This window comes from Phocoena sinus, chromosome 14 (genome assembly GCF_008692025.1).
Source record: "Phocoena sinus isolate mPhoSin1 chromosome 14, mPhoSin1.pri, whole genome shotgun sequence".
In the NCBI taxonomy this organism is placed as follows: domain Eukaryota; kingdom Metazoa; phylum Chordata; class Mammalia; order Artiodactyla; family Phocoenidae; genus Phocoena; species Phocoena sinus.
The window spans coordinates 58,194,984-58,210,986 of record NC_045776.1 but is presented as its reverse complement, the minus strand read 5'-3'; the positions used below and the strand labels follow the sequence as shown (position 1 = coordinate 58,210,986).

The 16,003-nt window shown below is 47.4% G+C and overlaps 1 protein-coding gene across 3 annotated transcripts in view; it reads right to left on the bottom strand.

Annotated features, from left to right (window-relative positions):
- PTPRM (protein tyrosine phosphatase receptor type M) overlaps positions 1 to 14,678 on the bottom strand; it is a 765,589-nt gene extending 750,911 nt beyond the window's left edge. Inside the window, exon 1 of one of the 3 annotated variants that reach the window (XM_032602620.1) lies at positions 14,117 to 14,678. In XM_032602620.1, coding sequence (XP_032458511.1) covers positions 14,117 to 14,189 — 73 coding nt within the window. In that variant the 5' untranslated portion in view covers positions 14,190 to 14,678. The remainder of the gene's footprint in view (positions 1 to 14,116) is intronic. The other 2 variants (XM_032602624.1, XM_032602619.1) reach the window with 2 other exon arrangements.
- Between the last annotated feature and the right edge of the window lie 1,325 nt (positions 14,679 to 16,003).

Here is a 16,003-nt window from a genome sequence, read left to right as displayed (position 1 = left end):
GCCAGGATCACCTGGGGATGCTGTGGGACCCTCCAGGGACCTTGGACATCAGAGTCACCATGCCGGCCATAGAGACCAAGTCAGGAAGGACCACTCCCGGTGACCCTTGGGCATGCTTGGTTTTTGAGCATCACAGGTATACACGTAGCTCACCAGCAGCACAGGCTGAACACACCCCACGCCCTCCCCCAGGCCACCTAAAGCCACCAACGTGTAGGATTGTCACCTGCTCTCCCTGCCCGTTTGTCACTCTTTTGATCCTCCTCCCTAAACTCTCCATACGTTTCACCCTTAATAGCAAAGAGAGGGGAAGAGCAGCGACCCTGCCTGCCGGGATCTGCAGACCTGTGTTCTTACAGGTGAGTACACACAACCCTTCCCTTCTCAGGCCTGTGTTCTTCTTTCGTTCTCCTCTCTCACGTTCCCACCCCTTCATCAGGCTCTGCCCTTGCCAGCCGCCCGCCCTGGATGGCGGGGGGACCACAGGCTACCAAGGGTAATGACTAAAGCTTTCCTGCTCCCCACCTAACACCAGCCCTACCTACTGATTTTCGGAGCAACAGTATAAATGCAGGCTTTCTGATGACTAAGCGCTAAACCACGGCAGTATCTTAGGAACTGGAGAGGCAGCATCCTCTTCTGATGGGAGGTTTATGGGCTTTTGCATCTTCTTTAAACTTTTCATTAGTGAGTCTGAAAAACATTAGTAATGAAACCTTCTCTCACGTACAAAATAAGCTTATTAATAGGTTGTGGTCATAAAGATAAGAAGCCCCTGGAGAAAAGTTTGTGGGAAGGCTGGTTTTCAAAGAGAAGAATCCTAGAATTACAAAGCATGATAGACACCACCTTAAAAAAAAAAATGTTGTACTGTTGAAAAAGTATGTCACTACTTATTAAAATGCCTGACCCCTAACTAAAAACTGTCTTAGGATATTTAGATAATACACGCTTATTCGAGAAAACTAAACCTAAAACAAAAACCAGGAGAAAACAACGCTTAATCTAAAACAGTGCCTCTACTGAAACAGATACGTACAGCCTATCAATTCCTGGAATGAATTACAATTGTTATAAAACTATGACAATTTCCAATAAAGCCATCAACTTTTATCGAATTGTCACAGAAGTACCTAAATTCTAAAACCAACTTTTCCCAAAACTAAAGGCTATGCTTGAGACTCAGGTGGGGCTCATATCACGTGAAGACATAATTCAGATTACTTGTTCATTACGTGTTCGTTTAGAATTACTCAAATTGCATACACACGTATCTACATATCAGTATATGTAAGTAACTACTGAAAATCTGTAAAAATAACCCTTTGAAAACATTAGAGACTAAAACCTGTGATTTTTCCAGATCAGAACAATTGATTAAGCTCAAGCAATACTTCTTTACATCCACATAACACTAAAAATGTCAGTGATTTCTCGCCATATTGCTATCCTGCACCCCGATTTAAACTTGAAATCTTTTCATCACGTCCATGAACAATCTCATTAAAGCACCATAAAAATATAAAACGTCATGACTCTAGTTATCTGAAAAAGAAAAAAATTAATCAAACTGCTAAACAAATCTATTCACACTCTTTGTAAAGGGTACTGTACAATCTTGTATTCTGAAATAATTTTCAACTTATTGTAAAAACAGTACAAAGGCGGTCGGCGGGAAGATGGCGGAAGAGTAAGACGTGGAGATCGCCTTCCTCCTCACGGATATACCAGAAATACATCTACACGTGGAACAACTCCTACAGAACACCTACTGAAGGCTGGCAGAAGACCTCAGAGCTCCCAAAAGGCAAGAAACTCCCCACGTACCTGGGTAGGGCAAAAGAAAAACAGAGACAAAAGAATAAGGACGGCACCTGCACCAGTGGGAGGGAGCTGTGAAGGAGGAAAAGTTTCCACACACTAGGAAGCCCCTCCGCGGGCGGAGACTGCGGGAGGCGGAGGGGGGAGCTTCGGGACCGCGGAGTGGTGCACAGCGACGGGTGTGGAGGGCAAAGCGGGGGAGATTCCTGCACAGACGATCGGTGCCGACCGGCACTCACCAACCCGAGAGGCTTGTCTGCTCACCCGCCGGGGCGGGCGGGGCTGCGAGCTGAGGCTCGGGTTTCGGTTTTGGACGGAGCGCAGGGAGAGGACTGGGGGTTGGCGGCTTGAGCATAGCCTGAAGGGGTTGGTGCGCCACGACTAGCCGGGAGGGAGTTCGGGGAAAAGCCGGCACCGGCCGAAGAGGCAAGAGACTTTTTCTTCCCTCTTTGTTTCCTGATGCGCGAGGAGAGGGGTTTAAGAGCGCTGCTTAAAGGACCTCCAGAGACGGGCGCGAGCCGCGGCTAAAAGCGCGAACCCCAGAGACGGGCGCGAGCCGCGGCTGAGGGCGCGAGCCCCCGAGACGGGCGCGAGCCGCGGCGGGAAGCGCGAGCCCCACAGACGGGCGCGAGCCGCGGCTGAAACCGCGGACCCCAGAGACGGGCGGGAGACGCTGGGGCTGCTGCTGCCGCCACCAGGGGGGCTGTGTGCGAGCACAGGTCACTCTCCGCACCCCTCTTCCGCGGAGCCTGTGCAGGCCGCCACTGCCAGGTTCCCGGGATCCAGGGACAACTTCCCAGGAGTACGCACGGCGGGTCTCAGGCTGGTGCAGCGTCACGCCGGCCTCTGGTGCAGCGTCACGCCGGCCTCTGCCGCAGCGTCACGCCGCCTCTGCCGCCGCAGGCCCGCCCCGCACGCAGTGCCCCGCCGTCCCCCCACCCCCCACCCCCCGCCGGAGTGAGCCGGCGCTCCCCAATCAGCGGCGCCGTTAACCCCGTCCTGTCTGAGCAAAAAAACAGACGCCCTCCCAGCGATCTGCGCGCAGGGGCAGGGGCCGGGTACAAAGCTGAGCTCCTGTGAGCTGTGAGAGCAGGGAGGAGAGGGGGAGGTCTCTCCCGGCAGCCGCGGAGGCGGCGGATTGAAGCTCCACGATCAACTTGATGTGCCCTGCATTGTGGAATACCTGAATAGACAGGGAGTGATCCCAAATTGAAGAGGGGGAATTTAGGAGCGAGATCTGTGATTTTTTCCCTTTTCCTCTTTTTGTGAATGTGTGCGTGTATGCTTCTGTGTGAGATCTTGTCTGTATACTCTTGCTTCCACCATTTGTCCTAGGGCTCTATCCGTCCATGGTTTTTTTTTTTTTTTTTTAAATTTTTTTTTAATAATTTTAATTGTAATAACTTTATTGAACTTTACCTTCGTTCTTTCTTTCTTTCTTTCCTTCCCTCCTTCCCTCCTTTAGACAGCGAATCACCCCAGGTTGAGGGGGTGGTCTCTGGGAGCAGGATTTATGATTTTTTCCCCCTTTGCCCCTCTTTGTGAACGTGTATGTGTATGCTTCTGTGTAAGATTTTCTCTGTATAGCTTTGCTCCCAACAGTTGTCCTAGGGCTCTATCCGTCCATGGTTTTTTTTTTTAAAAAAAATGTTTTTTTCTTAATAATTAATTTTAATTGTAATAACGTTATTGTACTTTACCTTCGTTCTTTCTTTCTTTCTTTCCTTCCTTCCTTCCCTCCTTTAGACAACAAATCACCCCAAATTGAGGAGGGTGGTCTCTGGGAGCAGGATTTATGATTTTTCCCCCTTTGCCTCTCTTTGTGAACGTGTATGTGTATGCTTCTGTGTAAGATTTTCTCTGTATAGCTTTGCTTCCAACATTTGTCCTAGGGCTCTATCCGTCCATGGTTTTTTAAAAAAAAAAATTTTTTTTCTTAATAATTAATTTTAATTGTAATAACTTTATTGTACTTTACCTTCGTTCTTTATTTCCTTCCTTCCTTCCTTCCCTCCTTTAGACAGCGAATCATCCCAGGTTGAGGAGGTGGTCTCTGGGAGCAGGATTTAGGATTTTTCCCCCTTTGCCTCTCTTTGTGAACACGTATGTGTATGCTTCTGTGTAAGATTTTCTCTGTATAGCTTTGTTTCCAACATTTGTCCTAGGGTTCTATCTGTTCTTTTTTTTTTTTTTTTTCTTTCTTTCTAAATATTTTTTAGTACAATAACTATATTATACTTTATTTTATTTTTACTGTATCTTCTTTCTTTCTGTCTTTTTTCCTTCTTTCCCTCCTTCCTTCCTCCCTTCCTCCCTCCCTCCTTTCTTTCCTTCTTTGCTTCTTTCTTCCTTCCTTCCTTTCCTCCTGTCCTTCTTTCTTTCCTCAAACTTCTACTAATTCTCTCTACATTTTCTCCTTCTTTCCCTCCTTCCTTCCTTCCTTCTCCCCTCCCTCCCTTTCTTTCCTTCTTTGCTTCTTTCTTCCTTCCTTCCTTTCCTCCTTTCCTTCTTTCTTTCCTCATACTTCTACTAATTCTCTCTACATTTTCTCCTTCTTTCCCTCCTACCTTCCTTCCTTCCTCCCTCCCTCCCTCCTTTCTTTCCTTCTTTGCTTCTTTCTTCCTTCCTTCCTTTCCTCCTTTCCTTCTCTCTTTCCTCAAACTTCTACTAATTCTCTCTACATTTTCTCCTTCTTTCCCTCCTTCTTTCCTTCCTTCCTCCCTCCCTCCCTCCCTCCCTCCTTTCTTTCCTTCTTTGCTTCTTTCTTCCTTCCTTCCTTTCCTCCTTTCCCTCTTTCTTTCCTCATACTTCTACTAATTCTCTCTACATTTTCTCCTTCTTTCCCTCCTTCCTTCCTTCCTTCCTCCCTCCCTCCCTCCTTTCTTTCCTTCTTTGCTTCTTTCTTCCTTCCTTCCTTTCCTCCTTTCCTTCTTTCTTTCCTCATACTTCTAATAATTCTCTCTACTTTTCCTCCCTTTTATTCTGAGCCGTGTGGATGAAAGGCTCTTGGTGCTCCAGCCCAGGAGGCAGGGCTCTGCCTCTGAGGTAGGAGAGCCAACTTCAGGACACTGATCAACAAGGAGACCTCCCAGCTCCACATAATATTAAACGGTGGAAATCTCCCAGAGAACCTCCATCTTAACACCAGCACCCAGCTTCACTCAACGACCAGCAAGCCACAGTGCTGGACAACCTATGCCAACAACTAGCAAAACAGGAACACAACCCCACCCATTAGCAGAGAGGCTGCCTAAAATCATAACAAGGCCACAGACACCCCAAAACACACCACCAGACGTGAACCTGCCCACTAGAGAGACAAGAATCCAGCCTCATCCAGCACAACACAGGCACTAGTCCCCTCCACCAGGAAGCCTACACAACCCGCTGAAACAACCTTAGCCACTGGAGACAGACATCAAAAACAACGGGAACTACGAACGTGCAGCCTGAAAAAGGAGACCCCAAACACAGTAAGATAAGCAAAATGAGAAGACAGAAAACACACAGCAGATGAAGGAGCAAGATAAAAACCCACCAGACCTAACAAATGAAGAGGAAATAGGCAATCTACCTGAAAAAGAATTCAGAATAATGATAGTAAGGATGATCCGAAATCTTGGAAGTAGAATGGACAAAATGCAAGAAACAGTTAACAAGGACCCTACAAGAACTAAAGATGAAACAAGCAAACGATGAACAACCGCAATAAATGAAAATTAAAAGTACTCTAGATAGGATCAATAGCAGAATAACTGAGGCAGAAGAAACGATAGTGACCTGGAAGATAAAGTAGTGGAAATAACTACTGCAGAGCAGAATAAAGAAAAAAAGAATGAAAAGAACTGAGGACAGTCTCAGAGAGCTCTGGGACAACATTAAACGCACCAACATTCGAATTATAGGGGTTCCAGAAGAAGAAGAAAAAAAGAAGGGACTGAGAAAATATTTGAAGAGATTATAGTTGAAAACTTCCCTAATATGGGAAAGGAAATAGTTAATCAAGTCCAGGAAGCACAGAGAGTCCCATACAGGATAAATACAAGGAGAAATACGCCAAGACACATATTAATCAAACTATCAAAAATTAAATACAAAGAAAGCATATTAAAAGCAGCAAGGGAAAAACAACAAATAACACACAAGGGAATCCCCATAAGGTTAACAGCTGATCTCTCAGCAGAAACCCTACAAGCCAGAAGGGAGTGGCAGGACATACTGAAAGTGATGAAGGAGAAAAACCTGCAACCAAGACTACTCTACCCAGCAAGGATCTCATTCAGATTTGATGGAGAAATTAAAACCTTTACAGACAAGCAAAAGCTGAGAGAGTTCAGCACCACCAAACCAGCTTTACAACAAATGCTAAAGGAACTTCCCTAGATAAGAAATGCAAAAGAAGGAAACGACCTATAATAACGAACCCAAAACAATGTAGAAAAATGGGAATAGGAAACATACATATCGATAATTACCTTAAATGTAAATGGACTAAATGCTCCCACCAAAAGACACAGATTGGCTGAATGGATACAAAAACAAGACCCTTATATATGCTGTCTACAAGAGACCCACCTCAGACCTAGAGACACATACAGACTGAAAGTAAGGGGATGGAAAAAGATATTCCATGCAAATGGAAACCAAAAGAAAGCTGGAGTAGCAATTCTCATATCAGACAAAATAGACTTTAAAATAAGGACTATTAAAAAGGGATAAAGAAGGACACTACATAATGATCAAGGGATCGATCCAAGAAGAAGATATAACAACTGTAAATATTTATGCACCCAACATAGGAGCACCTCAATACGTAAGGCAAATACTAACAGCCATAAAAGGGGAAAATTGACAGTAACACATTCATAGTAGGGGACTTTAACACCCCACTTTCACCCATGGACAGATCATCCAAAATGAAAATAAATAAGGAAACACAAGCTTTAAATGATACATTAAACAAGATGGACTTAATTGATATTTATAGGACACTCCATCCAAAAACAACAGAATACACATTTTTCTCAAGTGCTCATGGAACATTCTCCAGGATAGATCATATCTTGGGTCACAAATCAAGCCTTGGTAAATTTAAGAAAATTGAAATTGTATCAAGTATCTTTTCTGACCACAACGCCATGAGACTAGATATCAATTACAGGAAAAGATCTGTAAAATATACAAACACATGGAGGCTAAACAATACACTACTTAATAATGAAGTGATCACTGAAGAAATCAAAGAGGAAATAAAAAAATACCTAGAAACAAATGACAATGGAGACACAACGACCCAAAACCTATGGGATGCAGCAAAAGCAGTTCTAAGGGGGAAGTTTATAGCAATACAAGCCCACCCTAAGAAGCAGGAAACATCTCGAATAAACAACCTAACCTTGCACCTCAAGCAATTAGAGAAAGAAGAACAAAAAAGCCCCAAAGCTAGCAGAAGGAAAGAAATCATAAAAATCAGATCAGAAATAAATGAAAAAGAAATGAAGGAAACGATAGCAAAGATCAATAAAACTAAAAGCTGGTTCTTTGAGAAGATAAACAAAATAGATAAACCACTAGCCAGACTCATCAAGAAAAAAAGGGAGAAGACTCAAATCAATAGAATTAGAAATGAGAAAGGAGAAATAACAACTGACACTGCAGAAATAAAAAAAATCATGAGAGATTACTACAAGCAACTCTATGCCAATAAAATGGACAATCTGGAAGAAATGGACAAATTCTTAGAAATGCACAACCTGCCAAGACTGAATCAGGAAGAAATTAGAAAATATGAACAGACCAATCACAAGCACTGAAATTGAAACTGTGATTAAAAATCTTCCAACAAACAAAAGCCCAGGACCAGATGGCTTCACAGGTGAATTCTATCAAACGTTAGAGAAGAGCTAACACCTATCCTTCTCGAACTCTTCCAAAATATAGCAGAGGGAGGAACACTCCCAATTCCTTCTACGAGGCCACCATCACCTTGATACCAAAACCAGACAAGGATGTCACAAAGAAAGAAAACTACAGGCCAATATCACTGATGAACATAGATGCAAAAAATCCTCAACAAAATACTAGCAAACAGAATCCAACAGCACATTAAAAGGATCATACACCATGATCAAGTGGGGTTTATTCCAGGAATGCAAGGATTCTTCAATATATGCAAATCTATCAATGTGATAAACCATATTAACAAATTGAAGGAGAAAAACCATATGATCATCTCAATAGATGCAGAGAAAGCTTTTGACAAAATTCAACACCACGTTTATTGATAAAAACCCTCCAGAAAGTAGGCATAGAGGGAACTTTCCTCAACATAATAAAGGCCATATATGACAAGCCCACAGCAAACATCATCCTCAATGGTGAAAAACTGAAGGCATTTTCACTAAGATCAGGAACAAGACAAGGTTGCCCACTCTCACCACTCTTATTCAACATAGTTTTGGAAGTTTTAGCCACAGCAATCAGAGAAGAAAAGGAAATAAAAGGAATCCACATCGGAAAAGAAGAAGTAAAGCTGTCACTGTTTGCAGATGACATGATACTATACATAGAGAATCCTAAAGATGCTACCAGAAAACTACTAGAGCTAATCAATGAATTTGGTAAAGTAGCAGGATACAAAATTAATGCACAGAAATCTCTGGCATTCCTATATACTAATGATGAAAAATCTGAAAGTGAAATCAAGAAAACACTCCCATTTACCATTGCAACAAAAAGAATAAAATATCTAGGAATAAACCTACCTAAGGATACGAAAGACCTGTATGCAGAAAATTATAAGACACTGATGAAAGAAATTAAAGATGATACAAATAGATGGAGAGATATACCATGTTCTTGGATGGGAAGAATCAACATTGTGAAAATGACTCTACTACCCAAAGCAATCTACAGATTCAATGCAATCCCTATCAAACTACCACTGGCATTTTTCACAGAACTAGAACAAAAAATTTCGCAATTTGTATGGAAACACAAAAGACCCCGAATAGCCAAAGCAATCTTGAGAACGAAAAAAGGAGCTGGAGGAATCAGGCTCCCTGACTTCAGACTATACTACAAAGCAACAGTAATCAAGACAGTATGGTACTGGCACAAAAACAGAAAGATAGATCAGTGGAACAGGATAGAAAGCCCAGAGATAAACCCACGCACATATGGACACCTTATCTTTGATAAAGGAGGCAGGAATGTACAGTGGAGAAAGGACAGCCTCTTCAATAAATGGTGCTGGGAAAACTGGACAGGTACATGTAAAAGTATGAGATTAGATCACTCCCTAACACCATACACAAAAATAAGCTCAAAATGGATTAAAGACCTAAATGTAAGGCCAGAAACTATCAAACTCTTAGAGGAAAACATAGGAAGAACACTCTATGACATAAATCACAGCAAGATCCTTTCTGACCCACCTCCTAGAGTAATGGAAATAAAAACAAAAATAAACAAATGGGACCTAATGAAACTTCAAAGCTTTTGCACAGCAAAGGAAACCATAATCAAGACCAAAAGACAACCCTCAGAATGGGAGAAAACATTTGCAAATGAAGCAACTGACAAAGGATTAATCTCCAAAATTTACAAGCAGCTCATGCAGCTCAATAACAAAAAAACAAACAACCCCATCCAAAAATGGGCAGAAGACCTAAACAGACATTTCTCCAAAGAAGATATACAGAATGCCAACAAACACATGAAAGAATGCTCAACATCATTAATCATTAGAGAAATGCAAATCAAAACTACAATGAGATATCATCTCACACCAGTCAGAATGGCCATCATCAAAAAATCTAGAAACAATAAATGCTGGAGAGGGTGTGGAGAAAAGGGGACACTCTTGCACTGCCGGTGGGAATGTGAATTGGTTCAGCCACTATGGAGAACAGTATGGAGGTTCCTTAAAAAACTACAAATAGAATTACCATATGACCCAGCAATCCCACTACTGGGCATATACCCTGAGAAAACCAAAATTCAAAAAGAGTCATGTACCAAAATGTTCATTGCAGCTCTATTTACAATAGCCCGGAGATGGAAAGAACCTAAGCGCCCATCATCGGACGAATGGATAAAGAAGATGTGGCACATATACACAATGGAATATTACTCAGCCTTAAAAAGAAATGAAATTGAGATATTTGTAATGAGATGGATAGACCTAGAGTCTGTCATACAGAGTGAAGTAAGTCAGAAAGACAAAGACAAATACCGTATGCTAACACATATATATGGAATTTAAGGGGAAAAAATGTCATGAAGAACCTAGGGATAAGACAGGAATAGAGGCGCAGACCTACTGGAGAACGGACTTGAGGATATGGGGAGGGGGAAGGGTGAGTTTTGACAGGGCGAGAGGGAGTCATGGACATATACACACTAACAAACGTAGTAAGGTAGATAGCTAGGGGGAAGCAGCCGCAAGGCACAGGGATATAAGCTCGGGGCTTTGGGACAGCCTGGAGGGGTGGGAGGGGGAGAGTGGGAGGGAGGGAGACGCAAGAGGGAAGACACATGGGAGCACATGTATATGTATAGCTGATTCACTTTGTTATAAATCAGAAACTAACACACCATTGTAAAGCAATTATACCCCAATAAAGATGTTAAAAAAAAAACAAAACAAAACAAAAAAAAAAACAGTACAAAGATTTCAGTACAGGTTTCACCCGCCTTCGCCTAGTGTTGACATCTGACTTAATCAGAGTCGAATTATCCAAAACTAAGAAACTAAATATTGGTACAGGTCTACTAACTCAACTACAGACTCCATTCAGATTTTGGATGTTTTCCCACAGATGTCCTTAAAAGAGTACTTTAAAAAAGAAATTTCTCGGGCTTCCCTGGTGGCGCAGTGGTTGAGAGTCCGCCTGCCGATGCAGGGGACACGGGTTCGTGCCCCGGTCTGGGAGGATCCCACATGCCGCGGAGCGGCTGGGCCCGTGAGCCATGGCCGCTGAGCCTGCGCGTCCGGAGCCTGTCCTCCGCAACGGGAGAGGCCACAACAGTGAGAGGCCCGCGTAACGCATAAAAAAAAAAAAAAAAAAAAAGAAATTTCTCAAGAAGAGTTTCAAATTCACAAGATTATATTAAGGTTTAATCTATTCCAAATACTGAGGTGGAAGCAAAGGACCAATCTGTTTGCATTTCTACGTCTGCAAACCAAGCCTTGCTTACCAGACCTTACCATATCAGTCTCATTATTATATAAAACCAAACACTTCCTTGCATAGGATATATTACAACTTGGCTTTTGAGAAAATGGGTCAAAGAGGAATGACTTCCCAGCTATGTGGCTTCTCAATCTGGAAAAGAGAATTTCAAGCAGAAGCAAGAATGATTCCACTTTCTTCCTCGCTTCTTACTTGTATATCGTTTTACAGGAGTTATTTTGAATGACCATTCAAAGCCTAGATAGAAGGCAGAAAGTGAGCCTCCAATACTTTGCCTAACAAGTTAGAAATTGTAAACATGGAAAGTGATGTTTAAAATGGAATGTTTATATATACTAAATAAAAGTCCTCCTGGACAAAAAACCTAATTCTTTTCTTTTTTCTTCCAATATGTTTAGCACTCTGTTTGTGATATCTGGCATTCAAATTATGTGTAGTACCTTCCAGAAATGATTAATCAACAATCACATCAATTCTGAATGCATTCCAAAAGAGGATATAAGGATGCAGAGGGGAAATAGCAAAGTATCTTGTGTATAAATCTTAGTTACACACACACACACACACACACACACAAAACCCTCCACTGATTACATAAAACCTCGGGATTCAGTCCATTGGGTGCCCTAAGAAGAATCGGCGATGAAAACGTTAATTTCAAAAGAAGGGACGATGCAAGCCAATCTCACAATCTCTCCTCTCCCTCCCTTCTTGGTCAGTCAGTTCACATACAATTTGAATGTTTGCAAATAATCAGAAGTCACATCACTAATTTATTCAACAAACAGTGAATGTAAGTGCTTTATCGGAGCCAAGAAGGAAAAAATAACTGCCTTTGCCCTCAAGCCACTTACCATCGAGCTCCTCTGTCTCTAAAAGGATCCCCATGTCAGGGGACAGCAGCCAAGTATTTCAATGTCCAGAAGACTCGTAAAGCAAAACAAGTGTCAGTGTCACTCATAACATCAGAATTAACTTTCCCAACATACAAAGAAAAAAAAAAAAGACTTTTCCAAAGCATTAAGTGCTTCCCACATGTTCTACCTAAAACCCAAAGTGAAGAGAAAAAGCATAATGCACTATAGTTTATCTGATCCTTGCACACACAAATTTTGCCAACTTCAATTTTTTTAATTTCACTGTTGCTAAGCATTCTCTCTGGGATACTGCCCTTCATTTCCTCTTAACCCTCTAACATACTAGGATAACTCTGGCTTCCAAATGAAAAGGAGGCACAGTTCAATCAATGGTATGATAACAAACAAACAGAATGACATATTTCCTCTGAAAGAAAAATCTGGCTAAAATTGAGTTAAAAAAAAGTCTCTTTTGGTTTGACTATTAATTTACATAAGCATTAACAAGGACACAGGCCACTACTACATAGGCTGAAATCCCTTTTAATGATGAGAAAACGATCATTTAAATAAGCTACATAAATATTTCTTTCCACCCCCTCGCCCACAACTTGAAAATCCATCCAAATGCTTTCTGACACAGCTTAACTTGAAACAAATCCCAGGCAGGGAGCTATGGATTCTTAATAAAGAGAAAACCATCAACTAAGGCCCTCATCCTTGGCTTCTAACACTAATGAGTTACAAGGCTCTACAACTGGCGAGTCTACTCCATAATTCACTAATAAGAAAGAACGCAGGCCAATATCTGCATCAAGTTCATAGCAGACAGCAGTGGATCAATTTGTTAAATCCTCCGGCGCACGTGCAATTACCAGACAGTTAATGACATTAAACTTGGGAAAAGGGTATTTCTCTACTGAAGTTGACAGCATAGAGCGAGCAGCCAACTCCACGCTCGGCTTCCTGGCGGCGGCCAACTGTGGTCAAGGGTCCTTGGGCTCAGGGACGACCGGGGCACGGCCTGCGTGCCTGCGTGTCCCTTGGGCTCCAGGAAAGTAAAGATGTAGGTTTCCACAGATCTGACAGAGGCAAACGTTTGAAACGTTTTAAGATATGCGCTTTACCGTCAGTGAAAGTATCCTTCATGAAATTCAAAAAACAAACAAAAAGTTCAACTTACTCATTCCTCCCAAATAAACATAGAAACCTATTTTGCAACCTAAGTTCAAGGCCAAATAGCGGGCTTTTTATTAAAAGAAAAACAAGCCCAGTGCCACCATTCTACGTGGACCTTAATGAAACTGACACACACGAGAAAGTGTGCTAGTGTGCGGGTGTGCAAGCGCCGGCTGTCCATCCACGTGTGTTCCAGGTTAACACCATGCGGGGTTGGCGCCCCTCCAGATCCCCGACTCCCGGCCAGGCGTCCTCCGGCAAGGAGCTCTCCGAGCTCGGACCGCCAGCGCGCAGCAGGCACCTCCCCGCCACTCCCTTTCCTCCCCACGCGGCACCGCGGGCCGAGAGGTGGGCTGACCGCTGCCCCCGGTCGGGCGTTCCGCGGGGCCGAGGGTTCGGAGGGGGAGCCCAGCGGGGCACAGCCACGGCGGCCCAGGGCCTGCGGGCCGGCCACTCCCTCCGGGCCGCCGGTCCTCCCGCCGGGACCGACGAGGACGCCGCCTCGGCTCTCCCGGGCAGCAGCGCAGCCGCCGGGACGAGCCGGGGTCAAGGCCGCCGCGAGCCGGGCGGCGGGGGGAGGACCGATGATCGCCGCCGCCGCCGGAGCCGCTGGCTGGTCGGGCGATCGCGCGGGCGCAGCGGGCACTGCGACCCGGCCCGGCCGCCGCTCGCCGTGGGAAGGACCGCGCAGCGCCCACGCCCGGCGGCCGGCGGCTGCAACTCCCAACTTCAGGCAAAGTTTTCTGCTGTCGCTCTCGGAACCTACCGGGATTCCGAGTGGCGCCGTCCGCCCCGACACGCGCCCAGGCCGCGGAGGGGCGGGTGCCGAGACGGGGGCCAGGCTCCGGGGCTCGTCCGCTCGGCCCGCTGAAGCGCTAGGTGCCCGCCCTCGCCGCCGGCCCCGCGCCCGCGCCGGGGACAGGCAGACGCGGTGCCCGGCCCGCCGCGCCCCCTGCCCGGCCCTGCCGTTCGCCGCTGGGGCTCTCCCACTTGGAGCTGCCCGCGTCCCGGGCCCCCTCCGGCCCGCGCGCCCCAGGCCCCGGCAGACGCAGCCCCGCGTACCTGAAAACGTGTCCCCCGCCGCAGTTAGCAAAAGTCCGGTCAAAGTCGCCAGGCAAGTCCCAAGTCTCCCCATGGTGCTGAGTGCGCGCCGGGCCGCTCCCGGCGGCACTGGGTGGGCGCGAGGGCGGAGTGCGGCCGGGAGCTTTGCCTCCAAGGCGGCAAGAAGAGGAGGGTGAACAGCCAAAACCAGAACCAGACGCCCAAAGTGCTAACAGTTGCAGAAGTCCCAACTCCGGCGGCTCCCGGGGCCGGGGACGAGGCTTCTGGGTCCTCCCGCCCTACAGCCGGCCCCGCTCGGAGCTGCGCCGCTGCGAGAGGGAGCGGAGGGCGCGCCCGTGGAGCCAAAATCCGCCCTCCGTGCCGGCGGCTGCGCTAGCCGCCGCTCTCCTTCCCCGGCTCGGGACCCGAGCCTCCGGCGCCGCGGTGGCCGGGGCCGGGGCCGTGGCCGCGCGCGTCCCGCCCGCCGCCTCTGCGCCGCCAGGCGAGCCAGCCCCCGGGCGGCGGCGCGCCGATGGCCGAGCCCGCGCCGGCTGCAAGCGGGGCTCCTGCTCCCCGACTGACTGGCGGTGCCCCGCAGGCCGGCTGAAGGGAGCGCCCACGTCACGGCCGCCCGCGCCGCCGCGGCCCGCTAGAGGGCGTGAGCGCCCGGCCCCGCCGGCCCGCGCCCGGCGCTCGGCGGCCGCGGCGCCTCGGGGGGAGCCGGGCGGGGGGTGGCCGCGGGGGTGGCGTCACCGCTCGGAGAGCGGCGGCCGGGCGTTGCCACCCGCTCCCTCCCGCTCCCCTCCCGCCGCAGCTTCGGTTTCGCGGCCGGCTTCCGGGAGGGTGACCGTGCAGGGGCCGCGCCTGGACCAAAAGTTTGTCCCGGGTCACGGGCCGCCGGGAGTTAGCGAGCGCGGCGGGCGGGACAGCGGCCTGCGGCCCCGCGGGCGGGCGGGCGGGCGAGGCGGCTCTGACCCCGGTGCCGGACGACAATGTCGGCGGGCAGGGCCGGAGGCACCGGGAGTTGCGGGGCCCGCGCTCCCCGGCGGCTGCGGTCCAGGCGAGCCGGCAGATCCCGGGGCTGCGAGGGTCTGCGGCTTCTCCGCGCCGCGGGCGCCGCGAAGTTGGCGGGCACCCGGGCAGCTAGCTGCGGCCGCGGGCACCGAGACCCCGCAGCGCACCGGCAGCCCCGCGGGCCACCCGCGCTCCTGCACCCGGAACCTCGCACCCTCTGAGCAGGACACGCTCGGCCGCTTCATTGCGTCCCAGCCGTCCCTGGTGGGCCCAAGCGAGCCGCGGGCCATGCACGGAAGGCAGCGGTCACACGGACCTACGTAACCTGTGATTTCTGTCTGGTGCAAAGTGTTGGGGAACGCGGGAGGAGGCGTGGGTAATGAATCAAATGTCGTCTTGAAATATATAATTTACCATTTGGGGTGTGGAATGCCTGTTTCATTAAGTGGATAAAATAGCTTCCAATGCATCAGTAAAGAGGTTCAGTTTGTAAAACTGAAAAAAAAGAAAAAGAAAAAGGCGGGGAAGCGGGGGGCAATCCTTCTATTTCCTTTGGAATAACACACATGGAGCTGCAGGCGCCAGGCCTAGCTAATTGAAAGCAGTGGAAGGCCTGGGAAGAGGTTAAATTAGAAACCAAGTAACTACCGGTGAGTTGCACGGTGTTCTAGGGCGGGGAACCGCGCCAGCAAGAGGGCAAACCCATGAAGCAAGTGGGCCCCGGGCTCCCTCCGGTACTGACAAAGGCCCAGAAAGTGCATTGATCCCACGCTCACCTCGACCCTGTCTCCAGTGGACCCTAGAACCAACAGACAAGGATATGTCACAGCTGTCACCTCCCCAGGGCAAATTGAGGGACTGGACTTTTGATTTTGGTGCCCAACGAACAGCTCC